At 46.3% G+C, this 27,751-nt stretch overlaps 1 protein-coding gene across 1 annotated transcript in view; it reads left to right on the forward strand.

Annotated features, from left to right (window-relative positions):
• The window catches only part of SHANK3 (SH3 and multiple ankyrin repeat domains 3), a 617,492-nt gene that overhangs the window by 340,039 nt on the left and 249,702 nt on the right, over positions 1 to 27,751 (forward strand). The window contains 2 exon segments of the mRNA XM_075345440.1: positions 1,494 to 1,571; positions 26,854 to 26,920. Coding sequence (XP_075201555.1) covers positions 1,494 to 1,571; positions 26,854 to 26,920 — 145 coding nt within the window.

Here is a 27,751-nt window from a genome sequence, read left to right on the forward strand (position 1 = left end):
GGTCTCCTGACCAAACTCAACAACCTTATAGTCATATGAGGCTGTTAAGTTTGGGTCAGTGACCTGCAGCCAATCTGGACATTACGGTTCATGCTTGGATAGTGATTGGTGGATGTGTGGAACTGTCCTTTGTTCTAGCATATTGGATATTCTACAGATTTTGTATTTGGGTAGAATAGTTTTTCTGTTTCTGCACCCCTTCTCATTTTGTCTTTAAAATATTGAGGCAATTTCTGCCTCAGGGAAACTTGAGAAGATTTTTTTAATGCAAATTAAAAGCTTGTTTTTACAGTACCAGCATATGTTATTTTCCCAATTGTATTTGAGAACTGCAGCATTTTTTTAAATCTGCAACATGTCAATTCTTTCTCCTTTTTATATAGTTTTTTCACCCTTGGGAAGCAATCAGAATGTGAAAAAATGCGGCAAAAACTCAGACGTTTTTAGTGTTTATTAAACATGCTGTAGACAGAACACACAAGTAATCTGCACCCAAAAAGCACTGCAAAAAAACATGAAAACGCGACAAAACATGCAATTTGAATGCAGAGGTTTTGGCTGCAGAAAAAAATGCAGCAAAAACTCTGTGTGTGAACATAGTTTAAAGCGGGCTTTACACGCAACGACATCACTAACGAAATGTCGTTGGGGTCACGGAATTTGAGACGCACATCCGTTCTCGTTAGTGACGTCGTTGCGTGTGAAACGCACGAGTGACCGTTAAATGATCAAAATTACTCACCTAATCGTTGATCGTTGACACGTCATTCTAATCCCGATTATCGTTGCTGTTGCAGGACGCAGATTGTTCGTCATTCCTGCGGCAGCACACATCACTATGAATGACACCGCAGGAATGAGGAACATCACCTTACCTGCGGCCGCCCGCAATGAGGAAGGAGGTGGGCGGGATGTTTGGCCTGCTCATCTCTGCCCCTCCGCTTCTATTGGGCGGCCACTTAGTGACGCCGCTGTGACGTCGAACAAACCGCCCCCTTAGAAAGGAGGCCTTTCGCCGGCCACAGCGACGTCATTAGACAGCTAAGTAGTGTGACAGGTCTGAGCGATGTTGTGCGCCACGGGCAGCGATTTGCCCGTGACGCACAAACGACGGTGGCGGGTGCGATCGGCAGCGTCATCACTAGCGATGTCGCTGTGTGTAAAGTGGCCTTTACACTTTACTTAGTGTAACAAATAAGCTATATAGGCAACATAATCCTGTATGCACAAAAATAAATATTGGGAAGACAATGTATTTTGTGGTTGAGCTCATGTGTTTGAAAAGATAATACTGTAATCCAACGACATAGCAGCCCGAGTCACGAGCAACAGTAACAACCAGCCTATCTAAGCAACACATGCTGGGGCTGATTTTGGCCCTGCTCGGTGTTATTGTTACCACATTTCATGTGTTTGGAAAGGCACGATTGGCCAGTACTGCTTGTACATCGCATTTTGGTCGGTATCCTAAGCTGACTCTGCTTCTTCCCTAGGAGAGCTGTGCGCGGGTTCTTCTCTTCCGTGGAGCAAGTAAAGAGATTAGGAACTTCAACAACCAAACAGCTTTTCAAGTAAGGACAATTACTGTTATAAAGCGTGTGTGGAGCCATTCTATGTGTACTGAAATAAGCTATCGATACCTGGCAGAAGAAGTAGATGGACAGCATCAGCTGTATTGTATAGTTCTTCGCAGTGGGAAAATAAATCATTAGAAACTATTGATAGAATTGTTGATCCCTAGTTGCAGTCAAAACCTGAAAATTCAGGTATGACTGAAGTCTACCATAATATTGCGTTCTCCAGTATATCCCCACGATGTCAGTCAGACGTCCGTGCACAACAGTCCAATAACGGACTACAATGCACAGACTGGCCGTGGGTCTCCCAACCCAAACTTGGCAGCTTCATATATATATATATATATATATATATATATATATATATATATATATATATGTATATATATATATATATATATATATATATATATATATATGGCTGCTGAGGTCAGGTCAGGAGTCCCTGGGCCAATCTGTGATCAAACTTCTGAATGAGGCCTTAAGGCCCCGTCACACTAAGCAACATCGCTAGCAACATCGCTGCTAACAAACAACTTTTGTGACGTTGCTAGCGATGTTGCTGTGTGTGACATCCAGCAACAACCTGGCCCCTGCTGTGAGGTCGTTGGTTGTTGCTGAATGTCCTGGGCCATTTTTTAGTTGTTGCTGTCCCGCTGTGAAGCACAGATCGCTGTGTGTGACAGCGAGACAGCAACAACTAAATGTGCAGGCAGCAGGAGCCGGCTTCTGCGGAGGCTGGTAACCAATGTAAACATCGGGTAACCAAGAAGCCCTGTCCTTGGTTACCCGATATTTAACTTTGTTACCAGCCTCCGCCGCTCTCACTGTCAGTGCCGGCTCCTGCTCTGTGCACATGTAGCTGCAGGACACATCGGGTTAATTAACCCGATGTGTGCTGTAGCTAGGAGAGCAGGAGCCGGCACTAAGCATTGTGCGCTGCTCCCTGCTCTGCACATTTAGCTGCAGCACACATCGGGTAATTAACCCGATGTGTGCTGTAACTAGGAGAGCAGGGAGCCCACCAGCAACTCGTGTAGCGACGCTCCAGCAATCCCTGCCAGGTCAGGTTGCTGGTGGGATCGCTGGAGCGTCGCAGTGTGACATCTCACCAGCAACCTCCTAGCAACTTACCAGCGATCCCTATCGTTGTTGGGATCGCTGGTAAGTTGCTTAGTGTGATTGGACCTTTAGGCCAAATTTCACATCTATAAAAGACTGGCCAGGCTCCTCATATCACAATGCCTGATCCAACAAGTGGAAGTCCTGCCCTGAGCTAACTGCTCTATGTGAGGCCCCTTTACACGGTTTCCGGTACATGTAGCATTTGTAAATTTGACATTTCTTTGTCGCTCCATTGGGAGACCCAGACAATTGGGTGTATAGCTTCTGCCTCCGGAGGCCACACAAAGTATTACACTTTAAAAAGTGTAACCCCTCCCCTCTGCCTATACACCCTCCCGTGCATCACGGGCTCCTCAGTTTTTATGCTTTGTGTGGAAGGAGGCACACATCCACTCATGCTCCCATTTTAGTCAGCAGCAGCTGCTGATTTTATCGGTTGGAAGAAAAGAGGGCCCCCACAGGGCCCCCGGCATGCTCCCTTCTCACCCCACTAAGTCGGCGGTGCTGTTAAGGTTGAGGTACCCATTGCGGGTACAGAGGCTGGAGCCACATGCCGTTTTCCTTCACCATCCCTTAGAGGCTTTGGGAGAAGTGGGATCCTAACCGGTCATCCATTCACTGGGACCGGGCTCCCTCCGCAGCCCCTGTGGGAATCTGCCGGACAGGAGACTTGGTATCATCAGGGACAGGGCCCTGCATCCACAGGTACTCTGTGTCCCCATGGGGACGGTGCATGGAGCGCTTGTTTCACAGACGCTGCAGCTGCTGCTGGTTTTGTGACGACCGGGACTTCCGCGCCGACCGCGTATGTTTGCCGGCCGCGGTATTAAATTTAGTCCCCGGCTTCATGCGGCCTAGTACCATAACTCCCGCCCCCGGGCCTGCCAGTCAGGGGTAAGGGCGGGACGGTCGACCTGACGTCGGCAGTGAGGGCTGGAGCATACTTTAGGTTTCCTCCCCCCCCTCACTGATCACTGTGGGGCACCAGATTCCCGCACTTTACTAGTCGCCGCCCACGGCTCCCTCCTCCCCTGAGAGCTCCGGCAGCCATTTTTACAATCACATTCTGCCGGTGGAGGATTTCAGGAACGAGCTCTGCAGCTCTGGGAGGCCCAAGGCAGGGAATCTGGTGGACACACACCGCTTTGGGCGGTCGGTAAGCCACACCGGTCACCCGGTGCTGGTCCCCCTAGGGTGCCGAAGTGTATGTATATATATATATATATATATATATATATATATTTGTATACATTTTCTCTGTTCGGCCGAGTTGTTTTGCTTTTGGCTATATACCCTCAGTGATCACTCTCCTAGGAGACAACAACATGTCGTCCACAAGGAGCAAGGGTGCCAAGACACAGGGTTATTTTGCAACCTGTACCTCTTGTGCGGCTATGTTACCTGCAGGTTCCACCTACCCTCACTGTGAGCAATGCTCGGCCCCTGTTGCACTCGCTCAGCCGGAGCCTCGGGCACTAGTGGGACCCTCGGCTCAGGCAGAACCGCCTGCTTCCCCTGTCCAGGTGGCAGGGACAGAGTTTGCAGTTTTTGCTGAGAAACTCTCTGAGTCGCTTTCACAATCCATGGCTCAGTCTATGGACAAATGGTCTGCTAAGATACTAGAAGCCTTGCAGTCCAGATCGGTCCTTACACAGGCCCCGGGCACTGTTGGATCATCGCCTCCAGGCCCCTCTCGGTCTGCGCCGCAGCGTGCTCCCGGGGTGGCCCCTAGGTCTCACGTTGAGGACTCCGGCACGGACCACAGTCCCAGACCGGCTAAGCGGGCTCGCTGGGAATCTTCCCCGATTTCCTCACGCTGCTCGGGGTCTCAGCTTGAGGACTCTCTGGAGGATGAGGCGGATGTCGCAGCTCAGGGCTCTGACCCTGACGTTGCTCTCAATCTTGATGCACCTGAAGGGGATGCCATAGTAAATGACCTTATAGCGTCCATCAACCAGGTGCTAGATCTTTCTCCCCCAACTCCACCTATAGAGGAGTCGGCTTCGCAGCAGGAGAAACACCAGTTTAGGTTTCCCAAACGTACACGGAGTGCGTTTTTTCGATCACTCTAACTTCAGAGATGCTGTCCAGAAGCACAGAGCATTTCCGGACAAGCGCTTTACTAAGCGCCTTATTGACACACGTTACCCCTTCCCCTCTGACGTAGTTAAGGGTTGGGCTCAATGTCCCAAGGTGGATCCTCCAGTCTCTAGACTGGCGGCTAGATCTGTAGTATCAGTGGCAAATGGCTCATCGCTCAAGGATGCCACTGACAGGCAGATAGAGCTCCTGATGAAATCCATCTATGAAGCCACAGGCACGTCTTTTGCCCCGGCCTTTGCAGCCGTGTGGGCACTCCAAGCTATCTCAGCTTGTCTGTCTGAGATTAATGCGGTCACACGTACCTCTGCTCCGCAAGTTGCGTCTTTGACTTCTCAGGCGTCGTTTTTTTCGTCCTACGCCATGAACGCCGTCCTGGACTCTGCTAGCCGTACAGCGGTAGCATCCGCTAATTCGGTGGCAGTCCGCAGGGCCATGTGGCTACGCGAATGGAAGGCAGACTCTGCTTCCAAGAAGTTCTTAACCGGTTTGCCGTTTTCTGGCGACCGATTGTTTGGCGAGCGATTGGATGAAATTATTAAGCAATCCAAGGGAAAGGACTCGTCCTTACCCCAGTCCAAACCAAACAGACCTCAGCAACGGAAAATACAATCGAGGTTTCGGTCCTTTCGGCCCTCAGCCAAGTCCCAATCCTCCTCGTCCAATAGGCCGGAGAAGGGCCAGAGGAACTCTTATGCGTGGCGGTCTAAGTCACGTCCCCAAAAAACCGCCGGAGGCACTGCCTCCAAGGCGGCCTCCTCATGACTTTCGGCCTCCCCAAACTGCATCCTCGGTCGGTGGCAGGCTCTCCCGCTTTTGCGACGCCTGGTGGCCACATGTCCAAGACCGATGGGTGAGAGACATTCTGTCTCACGGTTACAGGATAGAGTTCAACTCTCGTCCTCCGACTCGTTTCTTCAGAACATCTCCGCCCCCCGAGCGAGCCGATGCACTTTTTCAGGCGGTGAACACTCTGAAGACAGAAGGAGTTGTGATCCCCGTTCCCCTTCAGGAACGTGGTCGCGGTTTTTACTCCAACTTGTTCGTGGTGCCAAACAAGGACGGATCATTCCGTCCCGTTCTGGACCTCAAACTGCTCAACAGACACGTGAGAACCAGACGGTTTCGGATGGAATCTCTCCGCTCGGTCATCGCTTCGATGTCTCAAGGAGACTTCCTAGCATCAGTCGACATCAAGGATGCTTATCTCCATGTGCCGATCGCACCCGAGCATCAACGCTTCCTGCGTTTCGACATCGGGGACGAACACCTTCAGTTTGTGGCACTGCCTTTCGGCCTGGCGACAGCCCCACGGGTCTTCACCAAGGTCATGGCATCCGTTGTGGCGGTCCTACACTCTCAGGGCCACTCGGTGATCCCTTACTTAGACGATCTCCTAGTCAAGGCACCCTCCCGGGTGGCATGTCAACACAGCCTGACCGTCGCTCTGGAGACTCTCCAGCGGTTCGGGTGGATCATCAATTTCCCAAAGTCCAAATTGACACCGACCCAATCACTGACTTACCTCGGGATGGAGTTTCATACTCTCTCAGCGATAGTCAAGCTACCGCTGGACAAACAGCTTTCGCTGCAGACAGGGGTGCACTCTCTTCTTCGGGGCCAGTCACACCCCTTGAGGCGCCTCATGCACTTCCTGGGGAAGATGGTGGCAGCAATGGAGGCAGTCCCCTTTGCGCAGTTTCACCTGCGTCCACTCCAATGGGACATTCTCCGCAAATGAGACAGGAGGTCGACGTCCCTAGACAGGAACGTCTCTTTCCCTGGCAGCCAAAACCTCTCTTCAGCGGTGGCTTCTTCCCACTTCTCTGTCGCAGGGAAAATCCTTCCTGCCCCCATCCTGGGCTGTGGTCACGACGGACGCGAGTCTGTCAGGGTGGGGAGCGGTTTTTCTCCACCACAGGGCTCAGGGAACCTGGACTCCGACAGAGTCCTCCCTTCAGATCAATGTTCTGGAGATAAGGGCAGTGTATCTAGCCCTAAAGGCGTTCCATCGGTGGCTGGAGGGCAGGCAGATCCGCATACAGTCGGACAACGCCACGGCGGTCGCGTACATCAACCACCAGGGCGGCACGCGCAGCCGTCAAGCCTTCCAGGAAGTTCGGCGGATTCTGCTGTGGGCGGAGGCCACAGCCTCCACCATCTCCGCAGTTCACATCCCGGGCGTAGAAAACTGGGAAGCAGACTTTCTCAGTCGCCAGGGCATGGACGCGGGGGAATGGTCTCTTCACCCAGACGTGTTTCGAGAGATCTGTCGCCGCTGGGGAACGCCGGACGTCGATCTCATGGCGTCACGGCACAACAACAAAGTCCCGGCATTCATGGCACGGTCTCAAGATCACAGAGCTCTGGCGGCGGACGCATTAGTTTCAGGATTGGTCGCAGTTTCGACTGCCTTATGTATTTCCCCCTCTGGCGATGCTGCCCAGAGTGCTGCGCAAAGTCAGGTCCGACTGTCGTCGCGCCATTCTCGTCGCTCCAGATTGGCCGAGGCGGTCGTGGTACCCGGATCTGTGGCACCTCACGGTGGGTCAACCGTGGGCGCTCCCAGACCGACTAGACTTGCTGTCTCAAGCAGGGCTGTGGAGTCGGTAAGCCAAACCTTCGACTCCGACTCCGACTCCTCAAATTCTCTTGCACCGACTCCGACTCCGGCTCCGACTCCGACTCCGGCTCCGACTCCGACTCCTACATATATTGCTTATAGTTAGGTGAAAAATTTATTGTAGTACATGAATATGTGTATGTGAACATTAGACATTTAATAATTTTTATGATACAATAATCAAGATATTTGGATAGAACATAAAATATATTTATTGGATACAACTTTAGAACACAAAAAACTGTAATAAATTGTAAATATGTAATACACTATGTAATATACAGTAGATTACATATATATCTTGTGTGTGTATATACACTGTGTATATATATATATAATATTACATATTTACAATTTATTAGTTTTTTGTGTTCTAAAGTTGTATCCAATAAATATTTTATGTTCTATCCAAATATCTTGATTATTGTATCATAAAAACAATTAAATGTCTGATGTTCACATTATACTACAATAAATTTTTCACTTAAATATAAGCATTATACTAAATGTTATTATTTAGTAAAATATTCAGCACATTCTGCATTGCCCTGTCCCCAATTTATTATATATTTTAGGAGTCGGAGTCGGTGCATTTTATACCGACTCCAACTCCGACTCCGACTCCACCAAAATGAGCTCCGACTCCGACTCCACGACTCCGACTCCGACTCCACAGCCCTGGTCTCAAGGGCCGTTTTTCCATCTGAATTCTGCGGCCCTCAACCTGACTGTGTGGCCATTGAGTCCTGGCTCCTAGCGTCCTCAGGGTTATCTCAAGATGTCATTGCCACTATGAGACAGGCCAGGAAACCAACGTCCGCCAAGATCTATCACAGGTCTTGGAGGATCTTCTTATCCTGGTGCTCTGATAAGGGTTTTACCCCCTGGCCGTTTGCCTTACCCACTTTTCTTTCCTTCCTTTAATCCGGAATGGACAAGGGTTTGTCTCTCGGCTCTCTCAAGGGACAAGTATCGGCGCTATCCGTATTTTTTCAAAAGCGTCTAGCCAGGCTTCCGCAGGTCCGCACGTTCCTGCAAGGAGTTTGCCACATAGTCCCACCTTACAAGCGGCCGCTGGAACCCTGGGATCTTAACAGGGTGCTAACGGCTCTTCAGAAACCACCTTTCGAGCCGCTGCGGGATGTCTCTTTATCACGTCTGTCGCAGAAGGTGGCATTTCTAGTGGCAGTTACATCGCTCCGTAGAGTGTCGGAGCTAGCAGCGCTGTCATGCAAAGCCCCCTTCCTGGTTTTTCACCAGGATAAGGTGGTTCTGCGTCCGGTCCCGGAATTTCTCCCTAAGGTGGTATCCCCTTTTCATCTCAATCAGGATATCTCCTTACCTTCATTTTGCCCTCATCCAGTTCACCAATGTGAAAAGGATTTGCATTCGTTAGATCTGGTGAGAGCACTCCGGCTCTACGTGTCTCGCACGGCGCCCCTGCGCCGTTCTGATGCGCTCTTTGTCCTTGTCGCTGGCCAGCGTAAGGGTTCGCAGGCTTCCAAGTCAACCTTGGCTCGGTGGATCAAGGAACCAATTCTTGAAGCCTACCGTTCTTCTGGGCTTCCGCTTCCTTTGGGGCTGAAAGCCCATTCTACCAGAGCCGTGGGTGCGTCCTGGGCATTGCGGCACCGGGCTACGGCTCAGCAGGTGTGTCAGGCAGCTACCTGGTCTAGTCTGCACACTTTCACGAAACACTATCAGGTGCATACCTATGCTTCGGCAGACGCCAGTCTAGGTAGGCGAGTCCTTCAGGTGGCGGTTGCCCACCTGTAAGAGGGGGCCGTTTCGGCTCTTTTTATTAAGGTATTCTTTTACCCACCCAGGGACTGCTTTTGGACGTCCCAATTGTCTGGGTCTCCCAATGGAGCGACAAAGAAGAAGGGAATTTTGTTTACTTACCGTAAATTCCTTTTCTTCTAGCTCCTATTGGGAGACCCAGCACCCGCCCCTGTTCCCTTCGGGCTGTTTGTTCTTTTGTGTACACATGTTGTTCATGTTGAATCGTTTCTTTTGGTTCATGGTTTTCAGTTCTCCGAACATCCTTCGGATTGAATTTACCTTAGACCAATTTATAAGTTTCCTCCTTCCTGCTTTTGCACCAAAACTGAGGAGCCCGTGATGCACGGGAGGGTGTATAGGCAGAGGGGAGGGGTTACACGTTTTAAAGTGTAATACTTTGTGTGGCCTCCGGAGGCAGAAGCTATACACCCAATTGTCTGGGTCTCCCAATAGGAGCTAGAAGAAAAGGAATTTACGGTAAGTAAACAAAATTCCCTTTTTTCTTCATGGATGCCACATGTACCCATTATAACCTGTGGTGATCTTCACATGTCCATGTTTTCACGACGACCATGTGAGCGACATGTTAGTCCGTGTGAACCATCAATGACAAAGGCCAACGCAAGTCTATTTGTCTATGAAAAATACCTACAGCATACGGATGTGATGCGTGTGCCGTGCATGTGCTGTAAGGATAGTGAAATTATAGTAGAAGTTTTGTAATATCACTTTTTTTCTGCTGTGGAGAATCGCTCATGTTCACCTTGATGGACGTGCGTTGCTCAGTTCCTTGTGCACATGGACAGCACACTGACCGAACATAGGTTTGGTTATATGAATATATACAGGTTTAATGGAGACATCTCTTTGAGGCTGGTTTCAGACGTCCATGTTTCAGGTACGTGTGACATCTGTTTTTAACACGGATGTCACACATACCCATGTTATTATATGCTGTTACTCACACGTACATGTTTTCACACAGACTGTCTGACCCCGCGTGGCCCCGCACACATACGCAGTCATGTCCGTTTTTTCTCCGGCAGCAAGGGGGTTACACGGACCGCACACTGATGTTATCTGTGTGACATCACTGTGACACGTACCAGAGAAAACACCGGTCTTTTTAATTAAAATATTTTCTATATTTGCCTGTATCCAGTGGTGCTGTCTCCGGCTCTGCTGCCTCCCGCTCCTGACCCTCGGTTATTATACTTACTGATTACTCACTGCCCTGTGGAGCTGGAAGCAGGAGCAGCGCTGGAGACTTCAGTGCTGGGGACTGCATCGCTGGGTGAGTATACAGCAGTGTGTATGTGTGTGTGTTTGTGTGTGTGTGTGTGTGTGTGTGTGTGTGCGTGTGTGTGTGTGTGCGTGTGCGTATGCGTGTGTGTGTGTGTGGTGAGAACCTGGAAGCCGGAGAATCGCGGGGACAGCATCGGGGACTCGTCATAGTTCCCAATGAACATTGATGAAGCTGTGAAGTCACCGTGGTGATACCCGCTGTAGCGCGGATGTCGCGGGGGTGTCATCAGGATGTCATCAGAGTTCATTGGGAACTCCAATGACCTCCTGGATGTCACTGTGCTTGCAGAATACTCACCTGTCCTCGCTGTGCTGTCCTCAGCGGTGCTGTACCCAGTGCTGTCCCCGCAATGCTCCAGTTTCCAGGTCCTGAGTGAGGTGAATAATCAATGACGTGGGAGGCAGCAGAGCCGAAGAAAACAGGTAAATATGGAAAATCTTTTTATTTCACAGACCTGTGCTTTCTCCGGTACCTGTCACATGTGTGCAAACACGTATGACACACGTATGACCATAACCATGCATGTGACATACCTGATTAAACACGGACGTCTGAAACTGGCCTCAGAATCAGTTCCATACTTTTGAATAGAGCAGTTCCAGGAGAAGCCGCACAGCTTTCTGTAAACCCCATTCAGGTGATTGGGGCAATCACAGAATTGTTTAAAAGCAATGGTGTGCATGTGAGCTAGTCTATAAACCAGCGCCTTGACTCCTTGAGAGAAATGTAGAGTTTTGCATATTTTTGAAGTCAGATTTGCTGGAGCCAAAGTTGCTTCTCCCTGCAGTCATAGCTGATTGAGAGGTCTGTCTCAATTTACACACATGGGAGAGACCTGTCAATCAACAACAGCAGGGCGGGACCAGCCTGTTCATTTGATGGTGAGATGTTTCAAAGTGAAATTTCATAAAATTGTTGCAACTTTTTAAAACGTGACATCCATAGACTTGTCTATATCATGGCCAAGCCCCAAGTCATACATACTATCACTCCAGGTTTACAAATAGAAATGCATGATGCAAATTTGGGGGCAAATAGTTTAAAGATGTGTCCCACAGCATAATACACATTATTTTGTAGTAAAAGGCGTAAGTACCTTGATAAATGTGGTCCCCGTGGATCTACCTAAGCATGGTGGTTGTCCGGTCATATGATGCTGATGATTTATCTTTCGGATAGATCATCATTATCATTCCAGCAACATCAGGCAACCTCACGATCAGCTGTTTTTAGCTCCGGCGATGGCCTGATATAACATTGAGCAGTGCGGATGTCCAGATCTTGGCAGCGGGCGCTACACTTTGGATGGAGCAGTGCAGTGCAGATCCATTCAGTGTCTACATCCCAATTCCACTGGGGCGTATAACAGCTGACCTGAGTGTCCAGGTTCTACGTTCATGTACCGGCCATAAATTGTGGACTTTTCTTATTTTTTTTTTTTCCCAACACATTTTTATTTATTAACAGATTGAAAGAGATTTGATATACATTTGCTTGCAATTCTGTTTTAATTCAGAGACCGTTAAATTTACTTGATATTAAGGCTCATAACATTATTGGACTTGTTCAGGCTCCTTCACCTATGACTCTCGTAGAAGTTAATAGGATTTCCAGCTTTGGGCCTCACGTCAGTATTTCTTAAATGGTTGCCAACTGTCCTGAATTTGCCAGTACAACAAGGCTAAGGGGTACTTTGCATGCTGCAACATCGCTAGCCGATGATAGCGATGCCAAGCGCGATAGTACTCGCTCCCGTCACACATGCGATATCTTGTGATAGCTGCCGTAGCGAATATTATTGCTACGGCAGCTTCACATGCACTTACCTGCCCTGCGACGTCGCTCTGGCCGGCGACCCGCCTCCTTCCTAAGAGGGTGGGTCGTGCGACGTCACATGGCAGGCGCCCAATAGAAGCGGAGGGGCGGAGATGAGCGGGACGTAAACATCCCGCCCACCTCCTTCCTTCCACATTGGCGGTGGAGGCAGGTAAGGAGATGTTCCTCGCTCCTGCGGCTTCACACACAGCGATGTGTGCTGCCACAGGAACGAGGAACAACATCGTATCTCCTATTGGTGCGACATGTGTTTTAATACATGGTATGTCAATTCATCCATCCAACTTTTCCAATATATCTGACCTGTTCCCTCTTTGCTTCAATATCTCCCTGGCATGCTCCAGCATCTCACTGTGATCTCTCACCCCCTGTTCCCCACCTTACTTTTATGATCTTTGTTTATTTTGTCTATGTGAAGCTGCATCTGGCAATCTGATTGAGTGATCAAGGGGTTTTTGTTGCACCCCACCCCTTCACAGCTGATTGCACTTGTATGTGTATATACTGGGCCAACTAAAAGTCTGCCCCAGACTTTGTCTGCCTCATGACAAGTATGCACCATATAAGTATGATGAATTGAATTAAGCCAGAATTGGTCCGGAAGTGACCGGAAGGTAACATCATACATAGTCACTGTAATCAATGTTTGTGTTTTTCTTCACTTTCACCTCTATAATACCTCACTTTCTACTGCATCCTCTGATCCCTAAACCCATTAAAGAACTTTTCATCTCTCCCTCCATCCTCCCCACCCATCTCACCTTCCCCTCACATATTTTCTTCCACATTTCACCCAGTGTCTCCAGACACACGGCCACCTCATGGCCTCTCCTGCTCCCACCTACTAACACTCTCACTGCTTCTCCTCACTGCTGGAGATATCTCTCCTAATCCTGGTCCTCCTCACCACATCCCTATTGTCACTTCAAACCCTCATCCACAATCTAACACAAATTTCCGCACCCTCTCAAACGTCATACCCATTCACCCAGCCCCCGCTCCCCCAGTTCCACTAACAGGAGCTCTATGGAACGCTCGCTCTGTCTGCAACAAACTATCCTACATCCATGATCTTTTCATCACTAATAAACTCTCCTTCCTCGCCATCACAGAAACCTGTCTCACCCCGTCTGACACAGCCTCTCCTGCTGCACTTTCTTATGGTGGTCTCCAACTCTGTCACACACCCCCGCCCCAGCAACAAGCATGGTGGAGGAGTTGGTTTGCTTTTGTCCAACCAATGCTCCTTTACACCAATTCCACTACCACCCTCTGTTACTCTCCCATCTTTTGAGGTGCACTTCGTACGCATCTACGCCCCCTTCAACCTTCAACTGGCTGTCATTTACCGCCCTCCAGGGCCAGCCACTGCCTTTTTTGATCATTTCACCACCTGGCTACTACACTTCCTTTCCACCGACATCCCCACCATCATTATGGGTGATTTCAACATCCCCATTGACACTTCCCACTCATCTGTCTCCAAACTTCTAACACTCGCTTCCTCCTTCGGCCTCACCCAATGGTCTTCTGCAGCTACTCACAAAGATGGCCACACGCTGGACCTCATCTTCACTCGCCTCTGTTCCCTATCTAACCTCTCTAACTCGCCTCTCCCCCTGTCTGACCACAACCTACTCACATTCTCTTCCCTCTCTTCTCCAAGTACGCAACCCCCCCTCCACAAACTTTCACACCCTCGCAGAAATATCAAACACATTGATTTACACGCCCTTTCTCAGTCCCTTCTCCCTCTCACAGACATTGCATTTCTACACGATGCGATGCTGCTGCAACTTTATACAACACTACAATCTCTGCAGCTCTCGACTCAGCTGCCCCCCTCACACACACCAAAACCCGCACAATCAACAGGCAACCCTGGCACACGAGGCAGACTAAAAAACTAAGACGGGCTTCCAGAATTGCTGAGCGCAGATAGAAAAGGTCTCATTCCACTGAGCACTTCATTGCATATAAAGAGTCCCTGACCACTTTCAAGTCCACACTCACTGCTGCAAAACAAACCAACTTCTCATCCCTCGTATCCTCTCTCTCTCACAACCCTAAACAGCTATTCAACACTTTCAATTATCTGCTCCGTCCTCCAGCACCACCTTCCTCTCCTCTCAGCTGAAGACTTTGCCTCTTTCTTCAAGCAGAAGATTGACAACATTAGAGCAAGCTTTGGCCCACAATCACTACAGCTACTTCTCATAACTACTCAGCCTTCTTCCTCCAAATCCAGCTTCTCCGCCATGACAGAAAACAATCTTTCCACTCTACTCTCAAGATCACATCTAACAACCTGTGCACTGGACCCGCTCCCATCACACCTCATCCCCAACATCACCGCAGTCCTCATCCCAGCCCTAACCCATCTCTTCAACCTATATTTAACAACTGGTGTATTCCCTTCATGCTTTAAACATGCCTCTATTACACCCATCCTCAAAAAGCCCTCCCTTGACCCATCCTCTGTGTCAAACTATCGCCCCATATCCCTTCTCCCCTATGCCTCAAAACTACTAGAACAGCATGTCCATCTTGAACTGTCCTCATACCTCTCATCCTGCTCCCTCTTTGACCAGCTACAATCTGGCTTCCGACTGCATCATTCCACTGAAACTGCCGTAACTAAAGTCACTAATGACCTACTACCCGCTAAGCCAAGCGACACTACTCTATCCTCCTCCTACTAGACCTGTCCTCTGCCTTCGACACAGTAGACCATTCCCTCCTACTACAGATTCTCTCATCTCTGGGCATCACAGACTTGGCCCTATCTTGGATTTCTTCATACCTAACCGACCGAACTTTCAGCGTTTCCCATTCTCACACCACTTCCTCATCTCGCCCCCTATCTGTCGGTGTCCCCCAATCTCAGTTTTTCATTCTTCAAGTCCTCATCATCTCCCGCCTTGACTACTGCAACCTCCTGCTCTGTGGCCTCCCTTCCAACACTCTTGCAGCCCTCCAATCTATCCTAAACTCTGCGGCCCATCTAATCTACCTCTCCCCTCGCTACTCCCCAGCCTCGCCACTCTGCCAATCCCTTCACTGGCTTCCCATCACCCAACAACTCCAGTTCAAAACATTAACAATGACATACAAAGCCATGCACAACCTGTCTCCCCCCTACATCTGTGACCTAGTCTCCCGGTACCTACCTGCACGCAACCTCAGATCGTCACAAGATCTCCTTCTCTGCTCCTCTTTTATCTCCTCTTCCCACAATCGCGTACAAGATTTCTCCTGTGCATCCCCCATACTCTGGAATGCTCTACCTCATGACGTCAGACTCTCACCTACCGTGGAAAGCTTCAAGAGGAACCTCAAGACCCACCTCTTCCAACAAGCCTACAACCTACAATAGCCCTCAGTCCAGTAGACCACTGCGCAACCAGCTCTGTCCTCACCTATTGTACCATCACCTATTCCCTATAGACTGTGAGCCCTCGCGGGCAGGGTCCTCTCTCCTCCTATACCAGTCTGTTTTGTACTGTTAATGATTGTTGTACGTATACCCTCTTTCACTTGTAAAGCGCCATGGAATAAATGGCGCTATAATAATAATAATAATAATAATAATAATGAAGATGTCCGACACTACACAGATCACTGATTCACGACGCTTTTGCGATCGTTTATCGGCGTATCTAGACTTAACACGTTGCGACGTCGTTACCGGCGCCGGATGTGCGTCACTTTCGATTTGACCCCGACTATATCGCAGTAGCGATATCGCAACGTGCAAAGTACCCCTAAGAGGGGCATGATTTACATAATAAACTGAGCTTTCCAAGATGTCCAAGGGCATCCCTGTGGGGGCAGGGGTTAGGGTGCAAGGCTTAAAACCCCCGGAATTGTTGAAAGCTATGTTTGCATCATAAGAAATATAAAACTTTAATTTTATCTTTCTCTGTTAATGTTCTACTCCTGTTTTGGTTTATAAATACTGATGCACAATACTGCGCTGTGGAAGCAATCTTACACAGGCCTCGGAAACTCAGATATGAGCTATTTGGCAGGATCTTCACACTATGCGGATGCGTTGCATAAGTTTTTCCATGCGGCCCGTCCGTTTTTTGCCAGATCCGGTTTGATACTGAGCATGTGCAGTTCAAAAAACCGCATCCGGCTTCCATAGGCTTGCATTGTAAATTGCGCCGGATCCGGCACGATGCGTTTTTTTCGCCGCAGCAAAAAACGCAGCATGCAACGTTTTATCCGGCCGCCGCACCGGCTAAATATGCCGCATACGGCAAAAAACGGACGCAACGCAAGGCCATGCGGCACAATTCGGCGCTAATGCAAGTCTTTGGGGGAAAAACGGATGCGGCGACAGCTGTTGCCGCATTCGGTTTTTCAGAAAAGCGCCGGATTGTGCCGCACAGCAAAAACCTGATGTGTGAACATACCCTTAACTTATCTTGTGGGTATGTTGAGTTTTTAGTGCTGATTTTCCCCATAGATTTGCATTGGATGCGGAAGATCTGGAGATAAATAACACATATGCATTTTTAGTGAATTTTCGGTGCAAAAAAAATAAAAAACTCATCACATACTCCTTGTGGGAACATAGCCTAATAGTCGAATACCAATAAAAGAAATCCCTCAATAAATAAATAACAGAAAGCACAAGAGAGAGGTGTTTAATGCCGCGCCAATAGATCACTTCAGAAGATGTTCAGATCAGTGTCACTTTATTGTCATTCAGGTCGACGCGTTTCTGGAGCATCTGCCCCCTTCATCAGGACCACCAGGAATAGAAATAACATCCAATCTGTCCAGGTTAGACAGTACATACAATATATAGACATAGTGACGTCATAGGAACATCCCTCAAAAAGAAAAAAACGAGCGGGAAAGGATGCCACGTTGCAAGTTGTGACATCCTATATACCCTTGACATACAAGTACAAAAAAATCACCTGTGTAAAACATATATTAGTTGATAATTGACACATATTCCATTATAAAAAGGACAAAACTATTTTTTATTCATACAAAAAGAAAAAAAGAGGACCTAGATCGTGTGTAAAAACATTTGCTTCTATATATAATAATCGCATTCTTGTAAGTGTAAACCAGTGAGTATCATACTGGTTTCATGTGCTGAACAAGTAGGCGATCTCCCAGAGAAGGGAGAAGAACCCTAGACCTTCTATGTTTATTTCACATCATGTAGAACAAAGACACGGCATTAGCACATGCCGCCACCAGTGATTAACTATCTTTCACCCGACAAATGAAAGTGCAGGTGATGTGAAAGAAAGAGGAATTAAAGCCTCTTGAAGAACCGCTTCTGATCAGTGAACTCAGACCGCGGTTCAACCAAGGGCAAGACCGTGGGAAAAAATAGAAGGGAGCATGCGCCCGAGCCCAGTCAAGATAAGGAGCCGGCAAAAGTTCACGGGAGGGCAAGAGCGTGGGAACCAAACCCACTGCGCATGCTTAGCCCCTACGAGTCTATGTGACCCAGCACCAACATAATGCACCCATATGACCCTAGCTATTTGGACAAAACGTGAACATAATCCTGATCACGCAATGATTAGAGTAGAGGTATGATCACAGCCACAAATTCCAATCTTGATTGGACACACACCGAAGCCGAGACATATCTCAAGGCCACCCGTGATGGTAAAAAAACCGGACAAAAGTATAAACTTAAAACCTAGTCCTATATATAAATAAAAGGGGCAGTGCCCACACCCCTACTAAGGACTCTAAGTGTGAACACATGTACAGTACATGCACATATAAAAGTGCATAAGAAAACAGGGAAAACACCAAGGAAATGGAATAACCCAGTCAAAATAGTCCCAAAACCAGAGCAGAGAAGGGAAACAAGACAGCAAATTGTACCCCCGCTGCACTCCACCCGACAAATCCCATAATCGGGGAAGACCAGGGGTATAAAGGGAACACTCAGTAGTATATATAATCAAGGAAGAATAGGGGTATAAAAGGGACGCTCAGTAGTATATATAACAGCGACAAACGCTATTTTACCAACCGGGGCTCATTTCACACCAGTATCATGAAAGATCGGTCCCCAACAACGGCACCAACTCCAGAGAAAAAATACATATATATATATATATATATATATATATATATATATATATATATATATAGAGACCATGGAGCCCATGTTCTGTTGTAATTCTGTCAGACCGGACAAAATCCATCATGTAAAAAAATATATATATACAATACGGGTATGGTGACCTTATTTAAAATCCCAATGCATATAGCCATAAAAATATTGCATATAAATAAAACATTTCAACAATAAAAACATGAAAAATCAATTATATTAAATATATATATATATATATATATATATATATATATATAAAATATATATATTACACATTAATTAAAAATTATATATATATGTGTAAAAATGTGTAAAACTCAGTGGAACAGGTCAGTGACCTCACTAAGGCCATGGGGTTTTAAAGTATTAAGTTTATAGATCCAGTACGTTTCTTTTTTGTTTAGGGTCTCCATCCTATTCGTGACGAACGAAGATATATGCTCAATCGGAGTAACCTTCAAGGCGATTTTCTTATCATGACAAATAGTAGTGTGTCGGGACAAACCATGGAGCATGTACCCTATTTTAATGTTGTGCCTATGCGAATTAATACGATTATGAAGGGCTTGTGTGGTCCTCCCTATATACCGTTTGTTACAGTCGCATTCAATCAGATAGATGACATAATCCGATTGACACGTAAGGTGTCCTCATATAACAAAATCCATACTTCCAGGGCTACATCCAAAGCTGACCCGCCCATGCTGGATCGACCTGCAGCACATGCAATTTTTGGTGAAACACTTATAGGACCCCATGGGTTTATTGGTCCCTACACAACTCGGTGGACCCCTTAACCTGCTAGGGGCCAGCTGGTTTTTTATAGTCAGGGCCCTGCGAAAGGTGACCCCCGGACGGGATGGCAGCACTCCCTTAAGGTACGGGTCATTACATAGTATTGACCAATGTTTCCTTAAAATCCCCTTGATGTCCTCTTCATCACAGCTAAAAGTGGTTAAAAAGTTGGAAGAAAAACTCCTATTTGTGGTGGTGGGCATCGTTATATCAGACCCATTATTATCAACACCAGAGCTCACATTCCGCCCTTGAAGTATAGCATCTTGATATGCCTTCTTCACTACCGTAAGCGGATACTTCTTGTCCAAGAACCTCTCTTTTAAGATCTTCGCTTGGTCCTTAAAGTCATCATCTAGCGTACAATTCCTCCTTACCCTTTGATATTGATTTTTAGGGACATTAAGTAACCACTTATCATAATGGTTACTAGTAAAGTTGATATACCCGTTACTGTCAACTTTTTTAAAAAAGGTTTTCGTGAGGAGAGAGCCCTCCGCATGTGAGATGGTCAGATCTAAAAAATTAATAGAGGCCTGTTCCACAGTAGGGGCGAATTTCAAGCCCCAACCATTACTTTCTATCCCTTCCAGGAATCTTAAATAGTTGTTTTCGGTATTGTCCCAAATGATGAATAAGTCATCTATATACCTTTTATAGACAACTACATGCTTAAACAGTTCAGAGGAGTAGATATGTTGTATCTCAAAAAGTCCCATTACTAAATTTGCAAAGGTCGGTGCTGCCTTGGAACCCATAGCAACGCCACAACGTTGATGGTACATGTTGTCCTGGAACATGAAATAGTTATTTTTAGAGATAAACTCCATACTGTCTAAGACAAAGCCTTTTTGTGCCGCAGGTAAACGGTCATCCACCTCTAAATACTGTTTGACACACTCAAGCCCTAGACTATGCGAAATATTAGTGTAAAGGGACGCAATATCTAGAGTCACAAACAGAAATGAATCCTTCCAAACGACCTCCTTTAGGATACTAATGAGGTGGGGCGAGTCCCTCAGGAAACTCCTTAGATTTGTCACATGTATTCTCAAAACGGAGTCAACATATGCCGCCAAATTCTCGGTCAAGGCCCCAATGCCTGAGATAATAGGTCTCCCAGGGGGGTCAATCAAGCATTTATGGATCTTCGGTAAATGGTAATAAAATGCTGTTCTAGGATTTAAAAATTTGTATTCATTCTGATTGAGAATTCCCCTGTCAAAAGCATTCTTTATTAAAATACGATATGCACCGATAGACTCCTGATATGCAGACACTTGCACTATCTCATAGTGTGCTTTATTGGACAGCATTCTTAAAGCTTCCTGTACATAACTGTTCCTATCCTGTAGGACAATGCCGCCTCCTTTGTCCGCACCACGGATGACAAGGTTATGATTACTCTTCAGTGACGCAAGAGCCATTTTTTCTTCCCTAGTTAAATTAGCCTTAGGGGGTACTCTATTCTTGTGGAGTCTCTTGAAATCCTCCAGAACTAGATCATTAAAGGTCTTAATATGATGACCCACACTGTGTACGGGATAAAAATTCGATTTCACTTTAAAATCAGTGTGTAGGAAACCATCAGTATTACCATCTATGGGAGTGGGTACTGTTTTGTTGACTTGAAAGTGTCTAGTGAGTGTGAGTTTTCTAATGAATTTCTGAAAGTCCAGAAAAAGTTCAAAATCGTTGGACGATCTTGCCGGGCAAAAAGAGAGGCCTTTTTTCAGGACCTTTAGCTCACTCTTAGATAGATTATGACTAGAGAGGTTGAAAATGCCAGAGGAATCATCCTTAATCACGTGCTCCTTTTCTCTTTTTTGCTTGAGCCTGTGCCCTGCTCTGGTTCCTCTAAAGTGTTTTTTCTTTTCCCTGTCCTTGGTGTTAAAAAATCCGTGATAGGCACCTGCGTGCTCCTGGCTGGCGGTAAAAAAGGCACACATACATTGTCCCTATGTGTGTTATCAATTGTAACAATCCCATCCCCACAACCGCCTGGTACAGGGACAGAAGAAGGAGGGATAGGGTTACATTCAAGGGTCACGGATGTAGTAGGAAGGGGTAAATAGTCATCATGCACCGATAACTCTAAAAGGTCAATGACATCATCATCCAGCTGCTCAACCCCCGGTGGGGGAGCCCTATCAACATCCAGAAAGGACAAGGAATCCCTTTTACTACGAATTCTCTCGATCTGTGACCTTAAAGCTTCCAATTGCTTCCTAGTATCCTCAAAATCAATAGATTCACCGGACTGGGGTAGTCCAGAGGCAACAGGTTTAATAGGATCAATCTCCATGGATTTGACCTCTGCCACAGCTATAGTAGTAGAAGCGGCTGCAAAAACCTCATCTGTGTTAACATCAATAGTACATGTAGGCGGTGGATGAACCATCACTGTTTGGGACACAGAAGCCACATTAGAAACATCAGTGGACCCAGACTCCCTAATACCACCAGTAGTGTCTCTCCTTCCACGTTGGCCTGTATTATTCTTATGGTATTTACTATTAACAAAATTCCTATGGTTACTACGTGATCTCGGTCTATGGATCTGGGGATTTCTGGTAACCACTGCCACCTCCCCCCTTGTGTCTTTTTGGGCACCATGTCAGATCTGTCCCTTTGCAATTTCTTGGATTTACGAAAAATCATGTCTTGTTCTAATTGGATCAACTTGGTATTTATGTCAGAATTTAAAATCTTATATTCAGGGTGTAAATCATATTTACTCAGATCCTTATATAGTTCTGAAATATTGTTGGAGGCCTCAGTAGCAATGATGTTCCGTTTTTTGTATAAACACTGCAGCATTCCCTGCATACAATTCCTTAGAATACTATCCCATTCATTAGAAAAAACGGGATCAGTAGGAAAGGGAGAATCGTGCTTGATTCTAAGGCCCCTGGGGCAAAGTTTCTCCTCCAAATAAATAGTTAAAAAGCGGGCATCAAGCCCAAAACGAAGCTCTTCTTTAAGCAAGTCCTCTAGACGTAAGAACAATTTCTTCATCACCACAGTATCTTCCTCTGAATATATATCAGGCAGATTGAGATCCCAGTCAGTACTGTGTAAATCGGGAGTACCTACGGTTTGAAGGATCAGCTTCTCCCTTGAGGAAAGGCGGTTGTTAAAATAGTCCATAACTCCACGGATGGCGACCCTCTGCTGCTACGTCCACCAGGAAGAAGATCTGGTCTTTGCCAGGTCCAATACAGCAATACAGAGAAAACAGCTGTGGAAAAACAAGCGCAATAGGGTCTTACCCCAATATGTAAGGGGTGGGGAGGGGGGAGTAAACCTACTCACCAAATGTAGTTGTGAGAAGCCACAACTACTATAATCGCATATATCAAAAGATCCAGGGCTGCAGCCACCAAAAACGGTAGATAACAGAAAGCACAAGAGAGATGTGTTTAATGCCGCGCCAATAGATCACTTCAGAAGATGTTCAGATCAGTGTCACTTTATTGTCATTCATGTCGACGCGTTTCTGGAGCATCTGCCCCCTTCATCAGGACCACCAGGAATAGAAATAACATCCAATCTGTCCAGGTTAGACAGTACATACAATACATAAGGTCACCATACCCGTATTGTATATATATATTTTTTTACATGATGGATTTTGTCCGGTCTGACAGAATTACAACAGAACATGGGCTCCATGGTCTCTATATATATATATATATGTATTTTTTCTCTGGAGTTGGTGCTGTTGTTGGCGACCGATCTTTCTTTATACTGGTGTGAAATGAGCCCCAGTTGGTAAAATAGCGTTTGTCGCTGTTATATATACTACTGAGCGTCCCTTTTATACCCCTGGTCTTCCTTGATTATATATACTACTGAGCGTTCCCTTTATACCCCTGGTCTTCCCCGATTATGGGATTTGTCGGGTGGAGTGCAGCGGGGGTACAATTTGCTGTCTTGTTTCCCTTCTCTGCTCTGGTTTTGGGACTATTTTGACTGGGTTATTCCATTTCCTTGGTGTTTTCCCTGTTTTCTTATGCACTTTTATATGTGCATGTACTGTATATGTGTTCACACTTAGAGTCCTTAGTAGGGGTGTGGGCACTGCCCCTTTTATTTATATATAGGACTAGGTTTTAAGTTTATACTTTTGTTCGGTTTTTTTACCATCACGGGTGGCCTTGAGATATGTCTCGGCTTCGGTGTGTGTCCAATCAAGATTGGAATTTGTGGCTGTGATCATACCTCTACTCTGATCATTGCGTGATCAGGATTATGTTCACGTTTTGTCCAAATAGCTAGGGTCATATGGGTGCATTATGTTGGTGCTGGGTCACATAGACTCGTAGGGGCTAAGCATGCGCAGTGGGTTTGGTTCCCACGCTCTTGCCCTCCCGTGAACTTTTGCCGGCTCCTTATCTTGACTGGGCTCGGGCGCATGCTCCCTTCTATTTTTTCCCACGGTCTTGCCCTTGGTTGAACCGCGGTCTGAGTTCACTGATCAGAAGCGGTTCTTCAAGAGGCTTTAATTCCTCTTTCTTTCACATCACCTGCACTTTCATTTGTCGGGTGAAAGATAGTTAATCACTGGTGGCGGCATGTGCTAATGCCGTGTCTTTGTTCTACATGATGTGAAATAAACATAGAAGGTCTAGGGTTCTTCTCCCTTCTCTGGGAGATCGCCTACTTGTTCAGCACATGAAACCAGTATGATACTCACTGGTTTACACTTACAAGAATGCGATTATTATATATAGAAGCAAATGTTTTTACACACGATCTAGGTCCTCTTTTTTTCTTTTTGTATGAATAAAAAATAGTTTTGTCCTTTTTATAATGGAATATGTGTCAATTATCAACTAATATATGTTTTACACAGGTGATTTTTTGTACTTGTATGTCAAGGGTATATAGGACGTCACAACTTGCAACGTGGCATCCTTTCCCGCTCGTTTTTTCTTTTTGAGGGATGTTCCTATGACGTCACTATGTCTATATATTGTATGTATTGTCTAACCTGGACAGATTGGATGTTATTTCTATTCCTGGTGGTCCTGATGAAGGGGGCAGATGCTCCAGAAACGCGTCGACCTGAATGACAATAAAGTGACACTGATCTGAACATCTTCTGAAGTGATCTATTGGCGCGGCATTAAACACCTCTCTCTTGTGCTTTCTGTTATCTACCGTTTTTGGTGGCTGCAGCCCTGGATCTTTTGATATATGCGATTATAGTAGTTGTGGCTTCTCACAACTACATTTGGTGAGTAGGTTTACTCCCCCCTCCCCACCCCTTACATATTGGGGTAAGACCCTATTGCGCTTGTTTTTCCACAGCTGTTTTCTCAATAAATAAATAGCCAGTAGATGTTTGTGACATCTAACATCAGACGTTCAAGTGTCAGACAGGACTGTGATGTTGGTGTACGAGGGTAGCTCGGCCGGTTGTTACAAGGACACCCGTGATGGCCCTGTGATGAGCAGATAATCTCTGTCTATCTATATAATCCTTTATTAATCTGGATTACTGTCAGTCTGGTGTCAGATCCCCTCCCACACTGGAACCATCTGTTGGTGATGTGTCATATATTGTTTATTTATGTGTCACAGCCTAATTGAAGTCATTAATAGTTCATTACATAAGGAATCAATGATGCAGTATTTTGCCTGACGACCCTATTACATGGGGAAGTCCTCTTTAATTTGGTATCTGCAAAATGAAGGCAGCTGTATGTGGACATGTTAGATGCATTTACAGGTATTTCAAGCACACCAGTGACTTGTAATTATGCCTTCAATGGATGTGACTAAGCCAGATGAAAGCTTTGGAGCCTGAGCATCTGGGTCTAAAGGCATGGTATGACCTCTGTAGGCAGAAGTCACTCATTGCAAGGGAGATTACGGGTTACTAGAGAGCAGCACAGATAGCTAGGGAACGAAATACCTAGAAATCAGGGCGCTGCCTAAATCTCATCAAGATCACTGTGACACGGGATGTCATCATACTGCAAATTCACGGCCTATTGTGGCCAAAGCATTCCGCCACGTCCCATAGGTCTATAGACGTCTTCTATGGGGGCTTTGTTACTGCTCCATAAAATTGGAAGATCGTATGGAGCTGTAATATGATTATGTGCATAAATAATACCTAATAATAATTTTATTTCTATAGCACCATCATATTTTGCAGCTCTTTACAATTCAGAAGTGACATTAACAAACAATATCTGACATTTCAGCTTCAGAGGAGTGAGGGTCCTGCTCGTCAGCTTGCAATGAAAGCTGAATGAATCGGTGACTAGCTATGGTAGTATCTGCATTCTTATGTACAGATACAAAGTGCTACTGAGTTCTGTGAAGAAAAAGGAGACCAGAAAGTAAGGAAAAATATGAGAACTGAGAAAAAATAGATGAGCTAAATGGAGTGCTAGGCCTGCCTGAAAAGATGGACTAATGGAATTAACCTGAGGTAGTGCATTCCAGAGAGTTGATGCAGCACAAGTAAATTCTTGAACATTGTAGTAGAAGGTTCGGATTGCAGAGGATGTTGGGTTAAATCCGAATGGAAATCAAGAAGTTTCTAATAAGGGTGTATATTGTAATATGGATGTAATAAGAAATAAGGCCTCCACATGGAACTGCAATCTGTTAAGGGTGCTTTACACGAGATGACGGATCGTGCGATGCATCGTCGGGGGTCACGGTTTTCGTGACGCACATCCGGCATCATACACGACATCGTCTCGTGTGAAACCTCTCAGCGACGCAGTATCGCTCACAAATCGTGAGTCGTGTACTCGTCGCTCAGTTTCATAATATCGTTTATTTTTACATGTGCCGGTTGCTCATCGTTTCCATGGCAGCACACGTCGCTCCATGTGACACGACGGGAGCGATGAACTCTGCTTAGCTGCGTCCCACTGCTCCCGCCGGCTATGCGGAAGGAAGGAGGTGGGCGGGATGTTTACATCCCACTCATCTCCGCCCCTCTACTTCTATTGGCCGGCGGCTGTGTGACGTCGCTGTGACGCCGAACGTCCCTCCCCCTTCAGGAAGTTGACGTTCGCTGCCCACAGCGAGGTTGCTCAGCAGATAAGTACGTGTGATGGGGGTTTCACGACTTTGTGTGACACGGGCAGCGATTTGCCCGTGACGCACAAACGACGGGGGTGGGTACGATCGATTGTGAAATCGCACGATCGGTCGTCCCGTGTAAAGCAGGCTTTAGACAAAGTGAGGAGCCCCTAGAAAGATTTCTCAGGTTACAACTGGGCTACTGACTCTTTGCTATGGGCTTTTTTTTTTCTATGATCTGTGTTAGTTAATGATGTACTGGAATTAAAAGCATTCTAAACTTGAAATAGAATAATAGATTTTTCTGGAAAGTGGGGAAAAAAATAAAAAGTCAAGCTTACATGTTTTGAGCTTCTAGTCATGGCGTATACCGTAGTTAAAAGCAAGGTGAGAAATTGGGGCATGTCTTCTGTAGTGCCCGGACTAGGCCCTGGGGATGCCCCTCCATTCTCTTTGTCAGTTTTGATGCCTGTTTGCTGAACTGTATATTGTCATTTTCTTAGTTTGCTCTTATAACACTTGTATCTTCTCTTTTCTGTATTCACAGGTTGCTATTATTGCAGGAAATTTCGAACTTGCTGAAATCATCAAAACTCACAAAGAGTCCGACATTGGTAAGAGGCACAGACCAGAAGGCAATGTGATATGGTTCAGATTGTGGTGCAGGCCCTTTGATTCCTATAGCATCCTCTATAGTAAAATTATACTCATTGTTTCAGCTCATATCTTATGAGGCTTTTTGTCATGGTGGTGTCGTTTTCCTAGATCTAGATACAATATAGGTCTTACAAAGTATTCATATCCAGTATCATCTAAGTGTGGTGGAAACCCAAAGCCATGAGAATTGTCAACACATTGACTTACTTCACATGCCATAGTGTGTATTCTTCTTGTTTGCATATATGTTATACCACTATTCCCATTTTCAGTCTTCCCTCTCTGTGGATGTCCTTCTCCAGGTTTCTTGCGTGGCATCCCTTACATCCCATTTTAACATCCAGCGTTGGTCACAGATAATACACAAACCCAATAATCTATGTGGCTGTTCACATGTCTGTGTTTTTGCGAACAAGTGATCCCAAATAAAAAAAACATGTCCATTTTTGATCTGAGTCACAAATGAAACTCACTAAAGGCCACTTTACACACAGAGATAAATCTGCGGCAGATCTGTGGTTGCAGTGAAATTGTGGACAATCAGTGCCAGGTTTGTGGCTGTGTACAAATGGAACAATATGTCTATGATTTCACTGCAACCACAGATCTGCAAAAGATTTATCTCTGTGTGTGACAGGGTCTTTATACAAGACTCTGGGACCGTGAAAAATCACTGATTGGCATCACTGATGCCACTGATTGGCCAAATGACTGGCACAAGGATGGCCATCACTGTACACTCCGTGTGCTGTCTGTGAGTAACTGATTCAGGACTGCCTATTGACTTT

The sequence above is a fragment of the Anomaloglossus baeobatrachus genome, chromosome 4, assembly GCF_048569485.1.
Source record: "Anomaloglossus baeobatrachus isolate aAnoBae1 chromosome 4, aAnoBae1.hap1, whole genome shotgun sequence".
NCBI classification, from domain to species: domain Eukaryota; kingdom Metazoa; phylum Chordata; class Amphibia; order Anura; family Aromobatidae; genus Anomaloglossus; species Anomaloglossus baeobatrachus.